Genomic DNA, 14396 nt, shown 5'->3' with positions numbered 1-14396 from the left:
TTTGAGGTAGGGACACCCGTTAATGCTCCATCCTGATTGGCCCTTGTCAACATCGAGCTCAGTGCTTCTGCACACATGAGGAAAAGGTATGGAGAGATAGGATCCCCCTGCCGTATTCCCCTCGTCGGCTGAATATGTCCACATGGAACCCCATTCACCACTACAGCATAGTGAACCGTTTTGATACACATCATAATTAACTGTATCCATCGTGGAGCAAAACCCATCTGCTTCATTACACCCTCCAAGAACCTCCACTCTACCCGGTCATAAGCCTTACTCATATCCAATTTGACCGCCATAAAACTCTTTTTTCCCCCCATTCTAGTGTGCATGGTATGAAGAGTTTCATAGGCGGCCAAAATATTGTCAGTAATAAGCCTTCCTGGGATAAAAGCACTTTGTGTGGGTGAAATGATCAGAGGCAATATTTTTTTCAATCTATTTGCTAAGACCTTCGAGATTAATTTGTATAGCACATTACACAAACTAATAGGTCGAAATTCAGTGACACATGTCGGATTCTTCACTTTAGGGATTAAGGTAATATGTGTCATATTTAAATGAGGAGGCATAACTCCACTATTAAGTGTATCAACAACAACTTGACATACCTCATTACCCATAGTTTCCCAATGGTGTTGGAAAAAACCAGCCGGAAAACCATCCGGGCCCGGTGCTTTAAGTGGTGCCATTTGGTGAAGAGCATAGCCCACTTCTTCCCTGGTAAAAGGTTGCAGCAACTCATCATTCATATGACTTGACACCCTTTCCTCAAGGTGCGCTAAGCATGGTTCCATGTTCCCTACAGGACTAGCAGTGAATAAATCTAAAAAATAATTCACAAAAGCCCTCCCCACATCATCAAAAGAATTCCATAATACTCCCTGCTCATCTTTAATCGTAGAAATTTGATTTAAGTTCCTCCGATAATTAGCACAAGCATGGTAGTATTTAGTATTCCTATCTCCATTTTTCAACCATTCGGCCTTCGCTCGCTGCTTCCACTTTAAGTCTTCTTGGTCAAGCAAAAGTTGTAAATTCTGCTTAACCAATTTAATGTCATTCACTGCCACCTCATCTTCCCTTCCTTGCAGTAAATTCAGTTTGTCCCGTAAGTGGCCTATAGTGTCTTGTGTAGAACCCCGAATCTCCTGCTGCCATTGTAAAGATTCTTTTTTGCATCTTGATAGTTTAAGATTAATGGCATCCCAACTACACCCTAATGACGTAGAAGCCGACCAGACCTGGTTGATTTTCGTTTTATACCTCCTGTCAAGGGCCCACGATGCTTCATATCTGAATCGGCGATATTTATAATTCCCACGCTGCTGCCGTATTAGGGAAAGAATTAACACTGCATGATCCGAATTTGTTGACACCTCCACCCTTACCTCCACATCAGGGAACAACTCTCTCCATGCCACATTAGCCACTCCTCTATCAAGACGCTCTTTAATAAATTCAGACCCATCTCTACAATTACTCCACGTATATTTGGGACCGCGGAAGCCCAAATCTGAGAGTTCACAATCTTCCAATGCCACTTGAAAAAGCCTCATGTGGTTCGATGAACGACTACTTCCACCCCACTTCTCTGCATTGGAAATAACCTCATTGAAGTCACCTATGCAAATCCATGGTGTAGGAGGAAGCCGACTCAATACTTTTAAGAGTTCCCATGCCTCATGACGTTTGGTAACTTCCGGGTGTCCGTAAAACCCCGTCAATTTCCATTGAACGTTTGAATTCGGAGATTGAATAATACCATTAATATGCCTTTGACTATAATTTTGTATGTCCACAACAACGTCATCTCCCCATAAAAGGGCCAATCCCCCACTTTTTCCGACACAGTCCACCACAAATAAATTAGAAAATCCTAATTTATATCTGATCACCTCCATTTTGACTTTCCGTAGTTTGGTTTCCATAAGGAAAACCATACTTGGGCGCTTTTCCTTCACCATCCGGCAAAGGTCGTGAACTGTTCGAAGGTTCCCAAGCCCTCGACAGTTCCAACTTATGATATTCATTGCGGTCGGCGGGGCTGTTCCACAGCCTCCGCCATCCCCGAACCATTTTGAAATTCTGTCGGTGTACCCATGGTCTTACTTTCCATCTCCAAAGCTATGTTTTTCACCACACCACTAAATTCCCTTTTTTTGTTTTGCCCAGACTTATAAGAAGACAAAGTCCTCTCAGCAGAACCATTTTCAGCACCTGAGTGACGTGTGAAAATCCCCCCATGCCGCCCATACAAACCTTCTTCAGTGCTTATTTTTTCGGACGAGCTCCCATTGGTTGCTTGCATTGTCTTTGCCACGTCAGAGAGATTTGGGCCCATATACTTTGGAGACAAATTGGAATGGACTATTGGGCTTATGTTGGAGCAGTCCGATCCATCACTAGCTGGCCTCCTTCCTGCCACCTCATTCCTCTGGTGATGCATGACAGCTTTCCTTTTATGAGTATAATTTGTCATAACTGCCCCATCTCCCCCTTGGTTCATTCTTTCCTTCTCCAGGAACCGCATATCCCTCCTTTGATAATGATCCTCTCGACTGTTTTCATTCCCCCTCCGAGAATCCTCCCTTTCCATAGATATCCCTAGTTGACTTCCGCAATTCATGCCAGAAAGATTGTTTCTTTCCTTCTGCACTTTTGGACGTTTAGGGTTTGGTGGCACCTCAACCGATCCACCATAGGACATCTCAGCCGCGCCGCCTCCCTCTCCCTTGCCCAGCCCGTCTCCGCCATGGGTATTATGCCAGAACGTTTCCTTGGCCTACTGCTCATGCATGGTTGGCCCAGTCCGTGCTGATTGTCTTCCACCTCCCCTATCCTGCCTGCGTGTTGGCGATGACGCCCTCATCCATGGGCCGTACTCCGTTGGAGTCTCCTGATGACGCAGATTGCTTTTGAATGGACAACCAGTTTTTTCATGATTGATAATCCCGCAATGGAAACAAAGCTTTGGGAGGCGTTCATATTGGAATGCAATCCATTTCGACTTGCCCTTCACCTTTAGCATTCTACCTCGTGCCAAGGGCTTTGCCAAATCAACCACAATTTTAACCCGAAGGAATTCACCCCAGCCGATACCATCCGCTTCCGTATCAACCATCTCTACTTCACCCACAGTAGAGCCTATCCTTCTTCCAGTCGTCTGATTCATACATGCCAATGGAAGATTCACCATTCTCACCCAAAATGCTGCTTTCTCAAAAGTATATTCCAATGGCGAACTCAGACCGTCAAAATCCTCAATGAGAAAGAGGCTCCTTTCGAAAACCCATGGTCTTCCATCCAAAATCCTCTTCTTGTCCCCTGCATTTGTAAATTCCACCAGGAACAGATTTTCTCCCAACACATGGAATGAAAATGAACCTAATGTTTTCCACCAACGCATCAATGTTTTTCTGATCGTCTCCTTGCTCACCATATGATTCGTGACCAGTTTTCCAAGCACACAAAACTGTCCCCGCTCTACTCCTTCTTGTATTTCTTCATCCGGCGTATCCAAATCAATGCTTTCTTCCTCCGTCAAAGACAGATTCATCCACATCTTGGCCAAGTCCTCCATCGTCGTATTGATAATCCAAACGGTTACTTCCACTGTCTCAAAGAGGCATGGAATACTTTTCCTTCTCTCCTAGAGTTTCTAGAGAGAAAACTGAAAGTAAGTGGGGTTGAATTGAGATCCCTTCGATTAGAAAAATTGAATTTGAGTTGGAACACCTTTCTTCTCCGCCTCCATTGCTTCTATTCTATTCTATTCTATTGAATGTGGGATATGGATATTCCCTGATATGCAACATGTTTATTAAGAAAGATGTTTTTAAATCTCTGACTTTAAAGTCATTCAAATATACTCTAATAAAGATTAAGCCATAAAAGATTAGTTTAATCTCATATCACGTGGTTTTGACACAAAATCCTCGATTTTTATTTTCTAAGCAATTTACATGAGCAGAGGAGAGGGGAAATAAACAACAAAGCACAACCACAAAATGGAATGGGGTATCCCTACAACAACCTCATAAGTCATAACAACCAAATCAATGCAGAAAAAAAACAAAAAAAAACTAAGAGCTATTTATTTATTTTTATTATTTTATTTTTTAATAAGTAAATCTTTTTTCATTCCGTAAAAGATTTAGAGCATAAACCTCTTGCATTATAGAGCATAAAGCTCTTAAAAACATAGACAAAAGCTATGTGGTTACAAAGTCTTAGATACATCGAGAAATCTAACAATCAAATCGTATCCATAACCTCCGATCTCACCCATATACAAACTTTATTTATGGCATAGATCTGTTCTTAATAGACTAGATCTAAGACATAAGTAAATCATATCCCTGCACCAAAAATTTTTATTTAACCGGCTGTGAGAGATAAGTCATCGCACCAAAAATTATACGTCCTCAACTTGAAAGCCAAAACAACATAAACAAACCAAAAAAACAACATAAAGCAGCACGGCAGGCTCAGCTATTAGGGATGGGCAAAGTGATTGTCTACTAGATTCTTGAACCGCTTTAAACATCTTCTACTGCAGCCTAACCATGCAAAAATTTATATCTACAGTTAGCGCCATTTGTGATAACAATGTTCCTCATTAATTTAGATGCATGGTTAGGATTGGATAGATCAATTCTCCTTCTCCAAATTTGTTGTTAGGAGTAAAAATGGGCATGACAATTGACTACTTTAAGGATTTTAAGATTAAATTATAATTTTTAAGACCCAAACTCAAGGCCAGTAAAATAAGTAACTTCATGACCATGACACCTAGGTGACAAATACGAGGTAAACGTTTGGAGCTTGGACAAAGATAAGTTCAAAAATGACTAATGTGCGGTTATCGTTAGAACGGTGCTATCTACCATTTAGAGCCTGTTTAAGATTGTGTTTGAGAAATCGAGTTTTTAAGTCAAAAAAATGTTATTTTTTTTTTCATAATTTTTAAAGTCAAAAAGTCAAAAAAGTACTTTTAAAATTTTTTGTCAAACCTACCCACTTTTGTTTAGCACGACTTTTTAAGTACTAAAAGTATTTTTTAAGCCATCCAGCGCACCTAAATAGGCCCTTAGACGATGCGTGTGAACAGTTTTAACGGTCTTTAGGCAGTGTTCAAATGGTAGAGTTCAAAAGTAGGATTAAAGGTTTTAGGTTTTATGACTTATAAACGCGACTAATGATAAAGAAAAAAATGTGGATTAAAGAACTAGACTTTTCAGGGAGTTCACAGTTGGGATTCAAGTGTAAGGAGAGTAATCTCCCATAAGAACGCATAAACAATTTATTGTTGAACACGTTTATTTTCATAAACGTGCATTTTTACCGTGCATGTAACTTCTTTAATCACATGCTATGATCCTCATATTTTCTAAAATAAATTCTTGATTTAAATTGCATTTTTATTTACTATGTTTATTTACAAACAAATTATATTTACGAAATCGGAAATAATAAAAATAATTGGATGACATACCACAATGGGAAAAGGGGATGAAGAATTGTGGGGTATGTGTCTACCCGTTTATACAAACTTGACATTGTAGCCCAGTAGTGAGATGAATGCGATTCACCTCGGATCTAAGAGGAGCTATTGTGTGTATTATAACTATTAAATCACCACTTATCTCAAAAGTTTAAACTGATAAGAAGAGATAAATATAATAACTTAATCAATACTTTAACACCCTCTTTTCACGCGTGGGCTCAAAATTCATTTTAATAGGTGAGGCCCAACAGAAACTTTAACTCTGATACCATGTTAAATTACCAATTGTCCAAAAAACTTAAGCTGATAAAAATATGTAAATTTTATCACTTAATTATTATTTTAACAGTAAGTACCCACCGATGGGATCGCTATTACGGCATCACTAATTGTGTGCTTGGGTATCAACACGATCGAGGAACTAGGGATGACTTGCTATGTGCAATGCTTGAAGCATCGGCATTGTATCAATTGTCCCACGAGACATGCATACCTTACAATAAAGATGTTAAAGGTACAAATGGGCCATGCGAAAGATATTATGATTGTTGTTAAGATGATTTTCTCTAGGCACTATGGCCCAAGCCTCCCCTATTTTGGAAAAAAAACATTGACATAAAAATGAAATTGCTTATATCAATAGAAAAAAACACAAACAAAATAAGAAAAAAGACAAGAGCAAGGCAATTAATTGGTTAAAAGACGTGAAATTATAACTTGTAGGTGGTGCTGAGCTGCAGCTACATTTCTTATTGGAAGCCATTTGGGCCTTCTACAATGTTAACATGCACCAATTAAAAAGTAACATGAATATTGTCAAAATCAGATTTGTTAGCAAAATTGAAGATGTGTTTTTAATTTGTTCTTTGATATTGTACACCGAAAAATAAATTATAGTTGAATTTAGTAGAGATTTAATTATAGATAATTTTCACATCTAAAAGAAAACCAAATTTCATTTTAATAGATGATTGAGTTGAAAATTAAAATAGATTTTAAAAAATAGATATTGTGCTCCACGTCATACTGATATAATAAATTAATCTCATATTTGATATTCTCAGCATTTTACCATATGCGTAACCCTTCTTTATCTTTATCTTTCTCAACCGCTTGATAAAATGCGATTGTAAAATTCTCGTAAAATGCTCATAAATTGTGACGAGAAAGATGAAAATGAAGAAAAGTTAAGCACAGAGTAAATTTTTGGAGATAAAAGAGATTAGGTTGATTTGCTGTAGCAGTATGATGTGACAAAGTAACGGATTCTATTAAATTATTTAACAGAAATTGATTTTAAAAAGTCAACTGTTATTTTAGCATAACTTGAAGATCTATATATTATTTATTATACCACAAAGAGTGATCGACAATTTTGCATTTATCTCTTTTTTTTTTCTTTGAATTTTTGAATTTTTTTTTTTTTTTTTATATACCAAACGTGTGAGATTAATTTAATTTAATTTCATGGTGGGCCACTCACCTTGAGACCCGGGTTTGACTTAAAATTTGAGATGAAGACTGATTCTGGTTTTGAAAGAAAATTCGAGTGGGTGCAACTTCACCTCAGACTTTTCATTGATTTCCGATACTGTCACCAACCGTTTCATAGAAGACCAAAACTACTTGTTAAACGACGTGTAGCACGGGCATGACTTTCACGCAAAATTCATTCATCTACCACTTGTATGACAAAACGACTTGTAGCACATGCCCGGCTGATGAATCCCGTTCGACCAGAAAGTCAGTGAGGGAAATATACTGTAGCACGCAAAGACGACCCAAAATATTCACCTATAAAATCCAAGGACGATATTTAGCGTAGATTTTCTCACCCGCATCTTCTTCCCCAAATTTCCACCTTCTCTCTGGGCGCCCACTTTCCCTCACATGGACAATCACAGCAACAAGAAGCTTCAATTCTGTCACCCATGAAACCCTAATCGGTTAATTTCCTCGATCCAACAGTTTCACCACGCCTGCTCAGATCCCATCTGGAAGGTCAGAGTCATTCGAGTTCCTCTTCTTTTCTGCGGTTTCTAATCAATCAAATTTCTTGTTTTAGTTGTTTTTTTTTCATCGATCGCGAAACCGATTGTTTCAGATTCAAATGAGTACCTGTTGATACTCCTCAAGAGTCGAAATCCCCAATTCTTCTTTCTTTCCCTTTTGCACTTAAATTTCTGGGGGTTTGCTTCGATTTTGGAAATGGACGGAAACAAAGACGAGGCTGTGAAGTGCTTGAAAATCGGGAAACAAGCGTTGGAAGGTGGCGATCGAACGCGGGCCCTCAAGTTCATCACCAAAGCTCGCCGTCTCGATCCCACGCTGCCCGTCGACGATCTCTTATCGGCGATAGAGAACGAATCCAATGGGCCCACCGATCGACCGGCCCCAGACTCAAATGGGCCCGCCAAAGGCACATCAGCGTCGCCACCATCATCGAAGCCATCCGATCAGCCCTCGCTCCGCCACCGAGTTCCACCGGCAGGACCGTCTTCTTCTTCGGCATCTTCGTCCGCCTCGACCGCATTCACGGAAGAGCAAATCGCGGTGGTGAGGCAGATCAAGAAGAAGAAGGACTACTACGAGATTCTGGGGCTGGAGAGGACTTGCACCGTCGAAGACGTGCGAAAAGCCTATAGAAAACTCTCTTTGAAGGTCCACCCCGATAAAAACAAGGCCCCGGGTGCTGAGGAAGCCTTCAAGGCCGTTTCCAAGGCCTTTCAGTGTCTCAGCAATGAAGAGAATAAGCGAAAGTACGACATTTCCGGGTCCGACGAGCCCGTCTACGAGCGGCGTGCTGCCCAGCGTGGTGTTCCGCAAGGGTACAATGGGTTCTATGATGAGTTTGACGCGGACGAGATCTTTAGGAACTTCTTCTTTGGAGGAGGAATGGCTCCGGCGACCACCCAGTTTCGCGGGTTTAGCTTCGGGCCTGGAATGGGGCATAGGCCCGCTGATAACGGCTCTGGTGGTGGGTTCAATGTGAGGATGCTAATTCAATTGCTGCCCGTGCTGCTTATTCTGCTTCTCAGCTTTTTTCCATCTTCCGACCCAATTTATGCGCTTTCGCGTACTTATCCATATGAGTACCGGTTTACTACGCAAAAGGGTGTCAATTATTATGTTAAGTCGACCAAGTTTGAGCAGGATTACCCGTCGGGTAGCGCGGATCGTGTGACCCTTGAAGGGAGGGTTGAGAGGGAGTATTTTAATACACTGGCGCAGAATTGTCGGCTTGAGATCCAACGTCGCCAGTGGGGATTTATTCGTGAGACACCTCATTGTGACATGTTACAGCGGTTTGAGTCCGTGGCTTGACGAATTGGATCAAGGTTATTGTTAATCTTATTATATTTTGTTTCAAATTTTCTGTATTACATAGGTTTTGGATCAGTCTATGGAATATTAGTTAAAGCAATGCTGAATAAGTCATTTTGTGCCTCTTCTTGCTAGGCAGACTATAAGCAGGAAAATTTGGAATAGATATTTCACTAATGTGCTTTTGTCATCACTAATGTGCTTTTGTATGACAAAATATTCGTTTTGTGACATGGAAAGATTGTTACTTTCAGTATTCTGCTATTTAATGTTGCACGCTTGCCAATTTATTTGTTTTAATTGTTGGAGGTGGTTTTATCCCCAAGTTATAGATAATTTTTTCATCGAAAGCAATGACCTTAGCTCTCTCCTTTGCTTCATTGGAAAATTCATTAATTTAGATAGATAAATTACATGTCCTTGAATTTCTTTAACTTGATAGTTATCAATTGCTAAACTTTGTCTGGAATTTAGAGAGAGATGCAATTGTTTAATGCTTCTGAAGTAATTTTTTAGAAGGAAAGTTGTACCATAAGGCAGGTAAAAAGGGTCGGGTGAATTCAAGGGCTGTGACCTACCACATCCTAGGTTGCCCAGTTGTTGACTGTAGTTATGTGAAGAAACTATTTTCAATGAGTTAAAACAAAAAGCAGTGGTATCTTGTTGGGTAAGTTTGCAGCCAATAGTTCACGCAATGTTTATATTGTCTACAGGTGGTTGAAGGAAACTAGTTGAGGGCCAGTTTGGATCTCTGTTTAGTCAAACAGAAACTTGGATCTCTAAACTTTAGTGCATTGTATACTAAACCAAAGTTTTTTTTTGGATAAGTTTTTTTTTTACTTATCAAAAAAAAAAAAAAAACTAAACCAAAGTTTTCAATATGGTGCTTCAAAACAATAATCACTGTTTTATTATCTAAGCTAATCTAGAAAAGCTTTTGATTGTTGCAATGTTTAAAAGTCTTAGCTGTCCAGTTTGATTCTTAAGAACTGCTATTACATGCAAAAAAGGTGAAGGTTAGGATCCTTTCTCACCCTCCCCTTTCAGGACCCGGTTTTCGTACGATCATCACACAACATAGATTTAAGATATGTTTTACCTTTCAGTGGCTTAGAGCTATTTCGGCCCAAATTTGGAAGGGGAGAATGGTTATACTGATTAGAAATGCAATTTCTAAACTTGCTACCATAGGAGCTTAATTTTGGATCAAGAAACAACATCGTTGAGACCAAAATGGTGTTTGGCTAACTGTAATGGTTAGATGCTTACTCAAGTGATAGATAATCCTTTTATAGTAGTTGTGTGCAACATAGCATTGTCTTTTTTAGTTTGTATGTTGGTCGTTTTGTATTGTTGTAAGCATAGTCCTCCCATTGGGTTATGCAATGGGGTATTCAAGTAGATTTTACATGAAAGCCAAGTCTTTCGAGCTCAGCTGTGAAGAGAGGGTATTAGTTGCTCGAGTTTTCAAAAGGAGCACAGGGGTCTTGTGTGTTTTATTTCTTTTGGCTATTTAGTGTGAAATGGTTGTTTGAGACCATGGAAGCTCTGCTTCTAGCAAAGGGCGCGAAGGAGTTCTATGGATCATCTAGGGTAGGTGCCAAAGCTTATATTGCCCCAACAATGTTCGAATAGTCATGGACATCTCTTAGCAGTTGCAGAAGTGGTAGGGGTTGGTTGGGGCTCGCACTCGAGTTGCAGAAGATTCTAGAAGTTTTATGGATATCCTGTGGTGTTCTTCCTAAAGCCTCTCGTTTGGGGGTGTCTATCAGTGGGGCACCTCCATCTAGCTTGTCTGTACGTCCCTGGGAATCGCACCCTAGGCTCTGGTCAAGGATACTCCATTAATCCTTATCGGTCATACACAGATGCTCAAGTTGCGTAGGGGTTGGGATCGGTTAATGCTAGGCTCGAAGGCTCCATACCTCAAGGTCAATATGACGACGAACGTGTAATTCCTTGGAAAGGTACGAATCCCTGGCCTTCAGCTGCCTCAATTCGTGGTGTAGTGACTGTAGTCATGTTGTGTGAATTGAGGAAAGATGTGGACGTCAACAGTTCTCTTTGGGATTTTTGAGTGGACAACTGGATCTTTTGAGAGGGGATGTGGATAAGCTCATTGTGAGTTTGGGCATGGGCTTGGGCCGGGAGCCAATTGGGTCGAGTAACTAAGAGCAGGATGGGGCGATTGGTAAAAAGACAGTTAGGTCAGTGAGCAAAGCTGGCGCAAAGCGGCCTGTAACTGTTGTATCGAAGCTTAGTCGTTTAGAGATGGATGTTCTTGTTCACAAATCTATTAGGGCTAAAGGCCCAAAGCTTTTATGCCAAGTTGTGGGTGTGTTTTATAGGAGCAAAGGCCCAGTTGCCTCTCGGGTGAGAAGGTGTCCCAAATTAAAACCCACCTTTAAGTGGGTGCAAGTTGGGTTGAAGCCCTTGTTAGGCAAGGACTTGGGGTATGGGTTTCTATTTTGTTGGTGCAGGCCTAAGTGTAACCCAACATGTTGGATCCTGCTTGTCCCTCTGTCTAGACATGTTGTCCATGTGGAAGTTTTTCGAAAGGGGAGAAAGAGCGTCGTGGGGTGTGCTTTCATGGGAGTCCTCTCGTTGACATTTCCCCATCCACAGTGTCATCATCGAACAACCAGAACTATTTTCTCAATTATTATACTCAGATTTTGCTTATTGAGGATGTTGCTATGGCTGTTTCTGGTGTTAGGCTACCTAAGGTAGGTGATTAGGTTGGATGTAGCATTAGCATTGACGTGGTAACTGAGCAGGTGGGTTGTGAGGGCTTGGTTGCAGAAACAAAAGCTGAGGTATTGGAGAAGCAGGTTGCTCATGGACTGGACCCTGTATTAGGTGAAGAGGCTTTTGAGTTGGGTGTTATTGGTGCCGAGTTAGTTGTTGTGTAGGCTTCGTTGATGATTCTGAGTTTGGGGGTTGTGGAGGGATGATGGTAGAAGCAAATTTTTTGTTATCGGAGGGGGGATCCAATATGTTGTAAGTCGGTCTTGTAACCTTGTTGTGAATGAGATGCTGGATTGTTCAAGATCAATGATCTCTGATTGGGTTTTGCAAAGAGTGAAGGATTTCTGCCATATTGTGGGGCTATTAATAGAGGGAACAAGGAACTAACAAGATATCATGTTCTATAATTATGATTCCAAAGATAGAAGTGCCCGTTGAGACAGAGTTAAGGGGTGGGGTTTCTTTGGTTCTTTATGAAGCCTAATTGCCTTCTTGGAATGTGAGAAGGTTGAATGAGGGGCCTATGCGCGTAAGGGTTAGAAATATGCTCAGCTGTTATGTCTTCACGAAACTAAACTGGATCACATGTCTCTTAGCCTTGTGAGTAGTTTGTGTAGATGCCAACATGTGGATTAGTGTTGTCTAGACAACAGTGGGGCTTCATGTGGGATTCTACTTATGTGGGATGGTAGGGTGGCGGAGAAAGTGAAGGAGTGTGTGGGTGAGTATACCGTTGCTTGTTCTTTTAGAAATGTTGGCTTTTGCTAGTGTTTATGGTCCTAATTGTGATTGCGATAGAAGGTTCTTATGGGATGAGTTGGTTGGGGTAGTCAATTGGTAGAACTTGCCTTTGTGCATTGGGAGAGATTTCAATGCCACTCGTTTTCCTAGCGATTTGTGTTCAGCTATCTCAGATTTCATTTTTGATCAGGGTCTTATAGACCTTCCTCTTGTAGGCAAAGCTTTTATGTGGTCAAACAACCGGGATCCCCCCTCTTGGTCCGGAATAGACAGATTTCTAGCCACTCTTGATTGGGAAGCCCAATTTCTTGAAGTGTCTCATAAGAGGTTGCGAAGCCTATGCTCGGATCATTTCCATATTCTTCTTGATTGCGGAGACTTCGCTTCTTTTGAAAGAATTACGAGATCTTGATCTTTTGGAAGAATAGAGAACTTTATGCGATGAGAAGTTGAGGAAGGCTAAAGTTATCAACCAAGCTCTTTTGGGAAAGTGGTTATGGTGTTATGCTTTTAAGAGAGAGGCTTTGAGGAGAGTGATAGTGGATTGTAAATATGACAACTTGTGGGGTCGGTGGACTTCTTGTGAGGTTAATGGGTTGTATGGGGTTGGGCTTTGAAAATTTATCAAAAAGGATTGGGGGGAGTTCTCTAGATACACTAGATTTGAGGTGTTGAATGGCTCTAAGGTTGGATTATGGCATGATGCGTGGTGCAGGGAACAAACCCTTAAGGTAGTTTTTCCGAATTTATTTAATGGCCTGCTTCAAAGATGCTTTTGTGGCAGATCATTTACAACTTGTTATTGACTCATTAATGGAACATCAGTTTTATCATAGCAGCGCAAGATTGGGAGATAGATTTCTTTACCACGTTTTTCGATCTTTTATACTCCATTAGACTAACGCAGGGTGGAGAAGACAAGTTGTGTTGTGCCCTTCCAAGAGAGGGTTGTTTGATGTTCGATTGTTTTATAATGCCCTTACCACCCATGATAGTGACTTTTTCCCTTGAGGAGTGTTTGATGGAATAAGGTTTCCTCAAAAGGAAACCTTATTCCATGGCCGCATTAGGGGAAATGCTCACCATGGACAACTTAAGGAAACAAAATTTAATAGTGGTAAATTGGTGTTGCATGTGCAAGAAGAGTGGAGAATCTATAGATCACCTTTTACTCCCCTGCGAGACTGCTTATGCTTTGAGGAGTTCTATCTTTGACCTTTATAGGTTAAAGTGGGTTATGCCTTGGAGGATAGGGGATCTCTTTGTATGTTGGAAAGGGCTGTGAGGTTCTTATCTAAAGATAGCAGTGTGGAAGATGATCTTGTCTTGCTTGTTGATGCGGTATATCTAGAGAGAAAAGAGGAAGAAATGATTGTAACTTTGAGGATTGTGAGAGATCAGTGGTTGGATCTAAATGCCTTCTTCAAAACCCTATACTAGTGGACAACTACCTATGATTGTCTTCATATTTGTAGACTTCATGATTTACTTATCTTTTTTCTTTTTCTGACTAGGTCTCGTTTTTAATAAAATTTGATTACTTATATATATAAAAAATAAAAAAATAAAATAAAAAAAAGTCTATGGCTAGAAAGAAGATTAATTAGGTGGCATCTTTGTGGCTGTGGTCTTCGTGTTGAATTGTCCATTACTTTATAAATAATGCATGTAAAATCATATAATGGGATTATTTGCAGAGTTTGCCATAGATGTATGACTGTTAATACTTTATGCTTCTGCATTATTGTTGTCAAATTGAGTAAAAATAGGAGTCATTTGTTTCTCTTTTTGCAGATTGGTTGTTCATTGCCCACTGGTTTAGCATTTCTTACTCAGAAGACTGGAAACAGCGCAAGAGATGAAGGGTTATATAGTTGTGACATCTCAGTTGCGCACCCTTTAGCTTGTATATCTAGTGCCATGCGCCATAAATTTTGTAACATTATTGTCTTTTAATTGTTGCTGCAGTTTACATGAACATATCCAGCGAATTTAAAAACCTAACCCATTTTTAAGGTTATATCCTATGTTGAGAATATTTTTCTTCATTTTTAAGGTTTCTGTGTATGTG

General features: G+C 40.2%; 3 protein-coding genes across 3 annotated transcripts; 1 reads left to right on the top strand and 2 right to left on the bottom strand.

Moving 5' to 3' along the window:
• Positions 1-154: 154 nt before the first annotated feature.
• LOC132165159 (uncharacterized) lies at positions 155-2036 on the bottom strand. Its single transcript, XM_059575653.1, has 2 exons — positions 615-2036; positions 155-160 (listed from the first exon to the last, which is right to left on the bottom strand). The coding sequence occupies exons 1-2, from the start codon at positions 2034-2036 to the stop codon at positions 155-157; spliced, it is 1428 nt and encodes a 475-aa protein (XP_059431636.1).
• A 752-nt stretch (positions 2037-2788) lies between these two features.
• Positions 2789-3586, bottom strand: LOC132165158 (uncharacterized protein At4g02000-like). The gene has a single exon (XM_059575652.1). The coding sequence runs from the start codon at positions 3584-3586 to the stop codon at positions 2789-2791; it is 798 nt and encodes a 265-aa protein (XP_059431635.1).
• Positions 3587-7304: 3718 nt separating this feature from the next.
• LOC132165381 (chaperone protein dnaJ 49-like) lies at positions 7305-14380 on the top strand. Its single transcript, XM_059575915.1, has 3 exons — positions 7305-7513; positions 7617-8850; positions 14120-14380. The coding sequence occupies exon 2, from the start codon at positions 7721-7723 to the stop codon at positions 8834-8836; it is 1116 nt and encodes a 371-aa protein (XP_059431898.1). The 5' UTR covers positions 7305-7513; positions 7617-7720; the 3' UTR covers positions 8837-8850; positions 14120-14380.
• Positions 14381-14396: the final 16 nt, after the last annotated feature.

This window comes from Corylus avellana, chromosome ca11 (assembly GCF_901000735.1).
Source record: "Corylus avellana chromosome ca11, CavTom2PMs-1.0".
NCBI lineage: Eukaryota > Viridiplantae > Streptophyta > Magnoliopsida > Fagales > Betulaceae > Corylus > Corylus avellana.
This window is presented reverse-complemented; position numbering and strand designations above follow the sequence as displayed.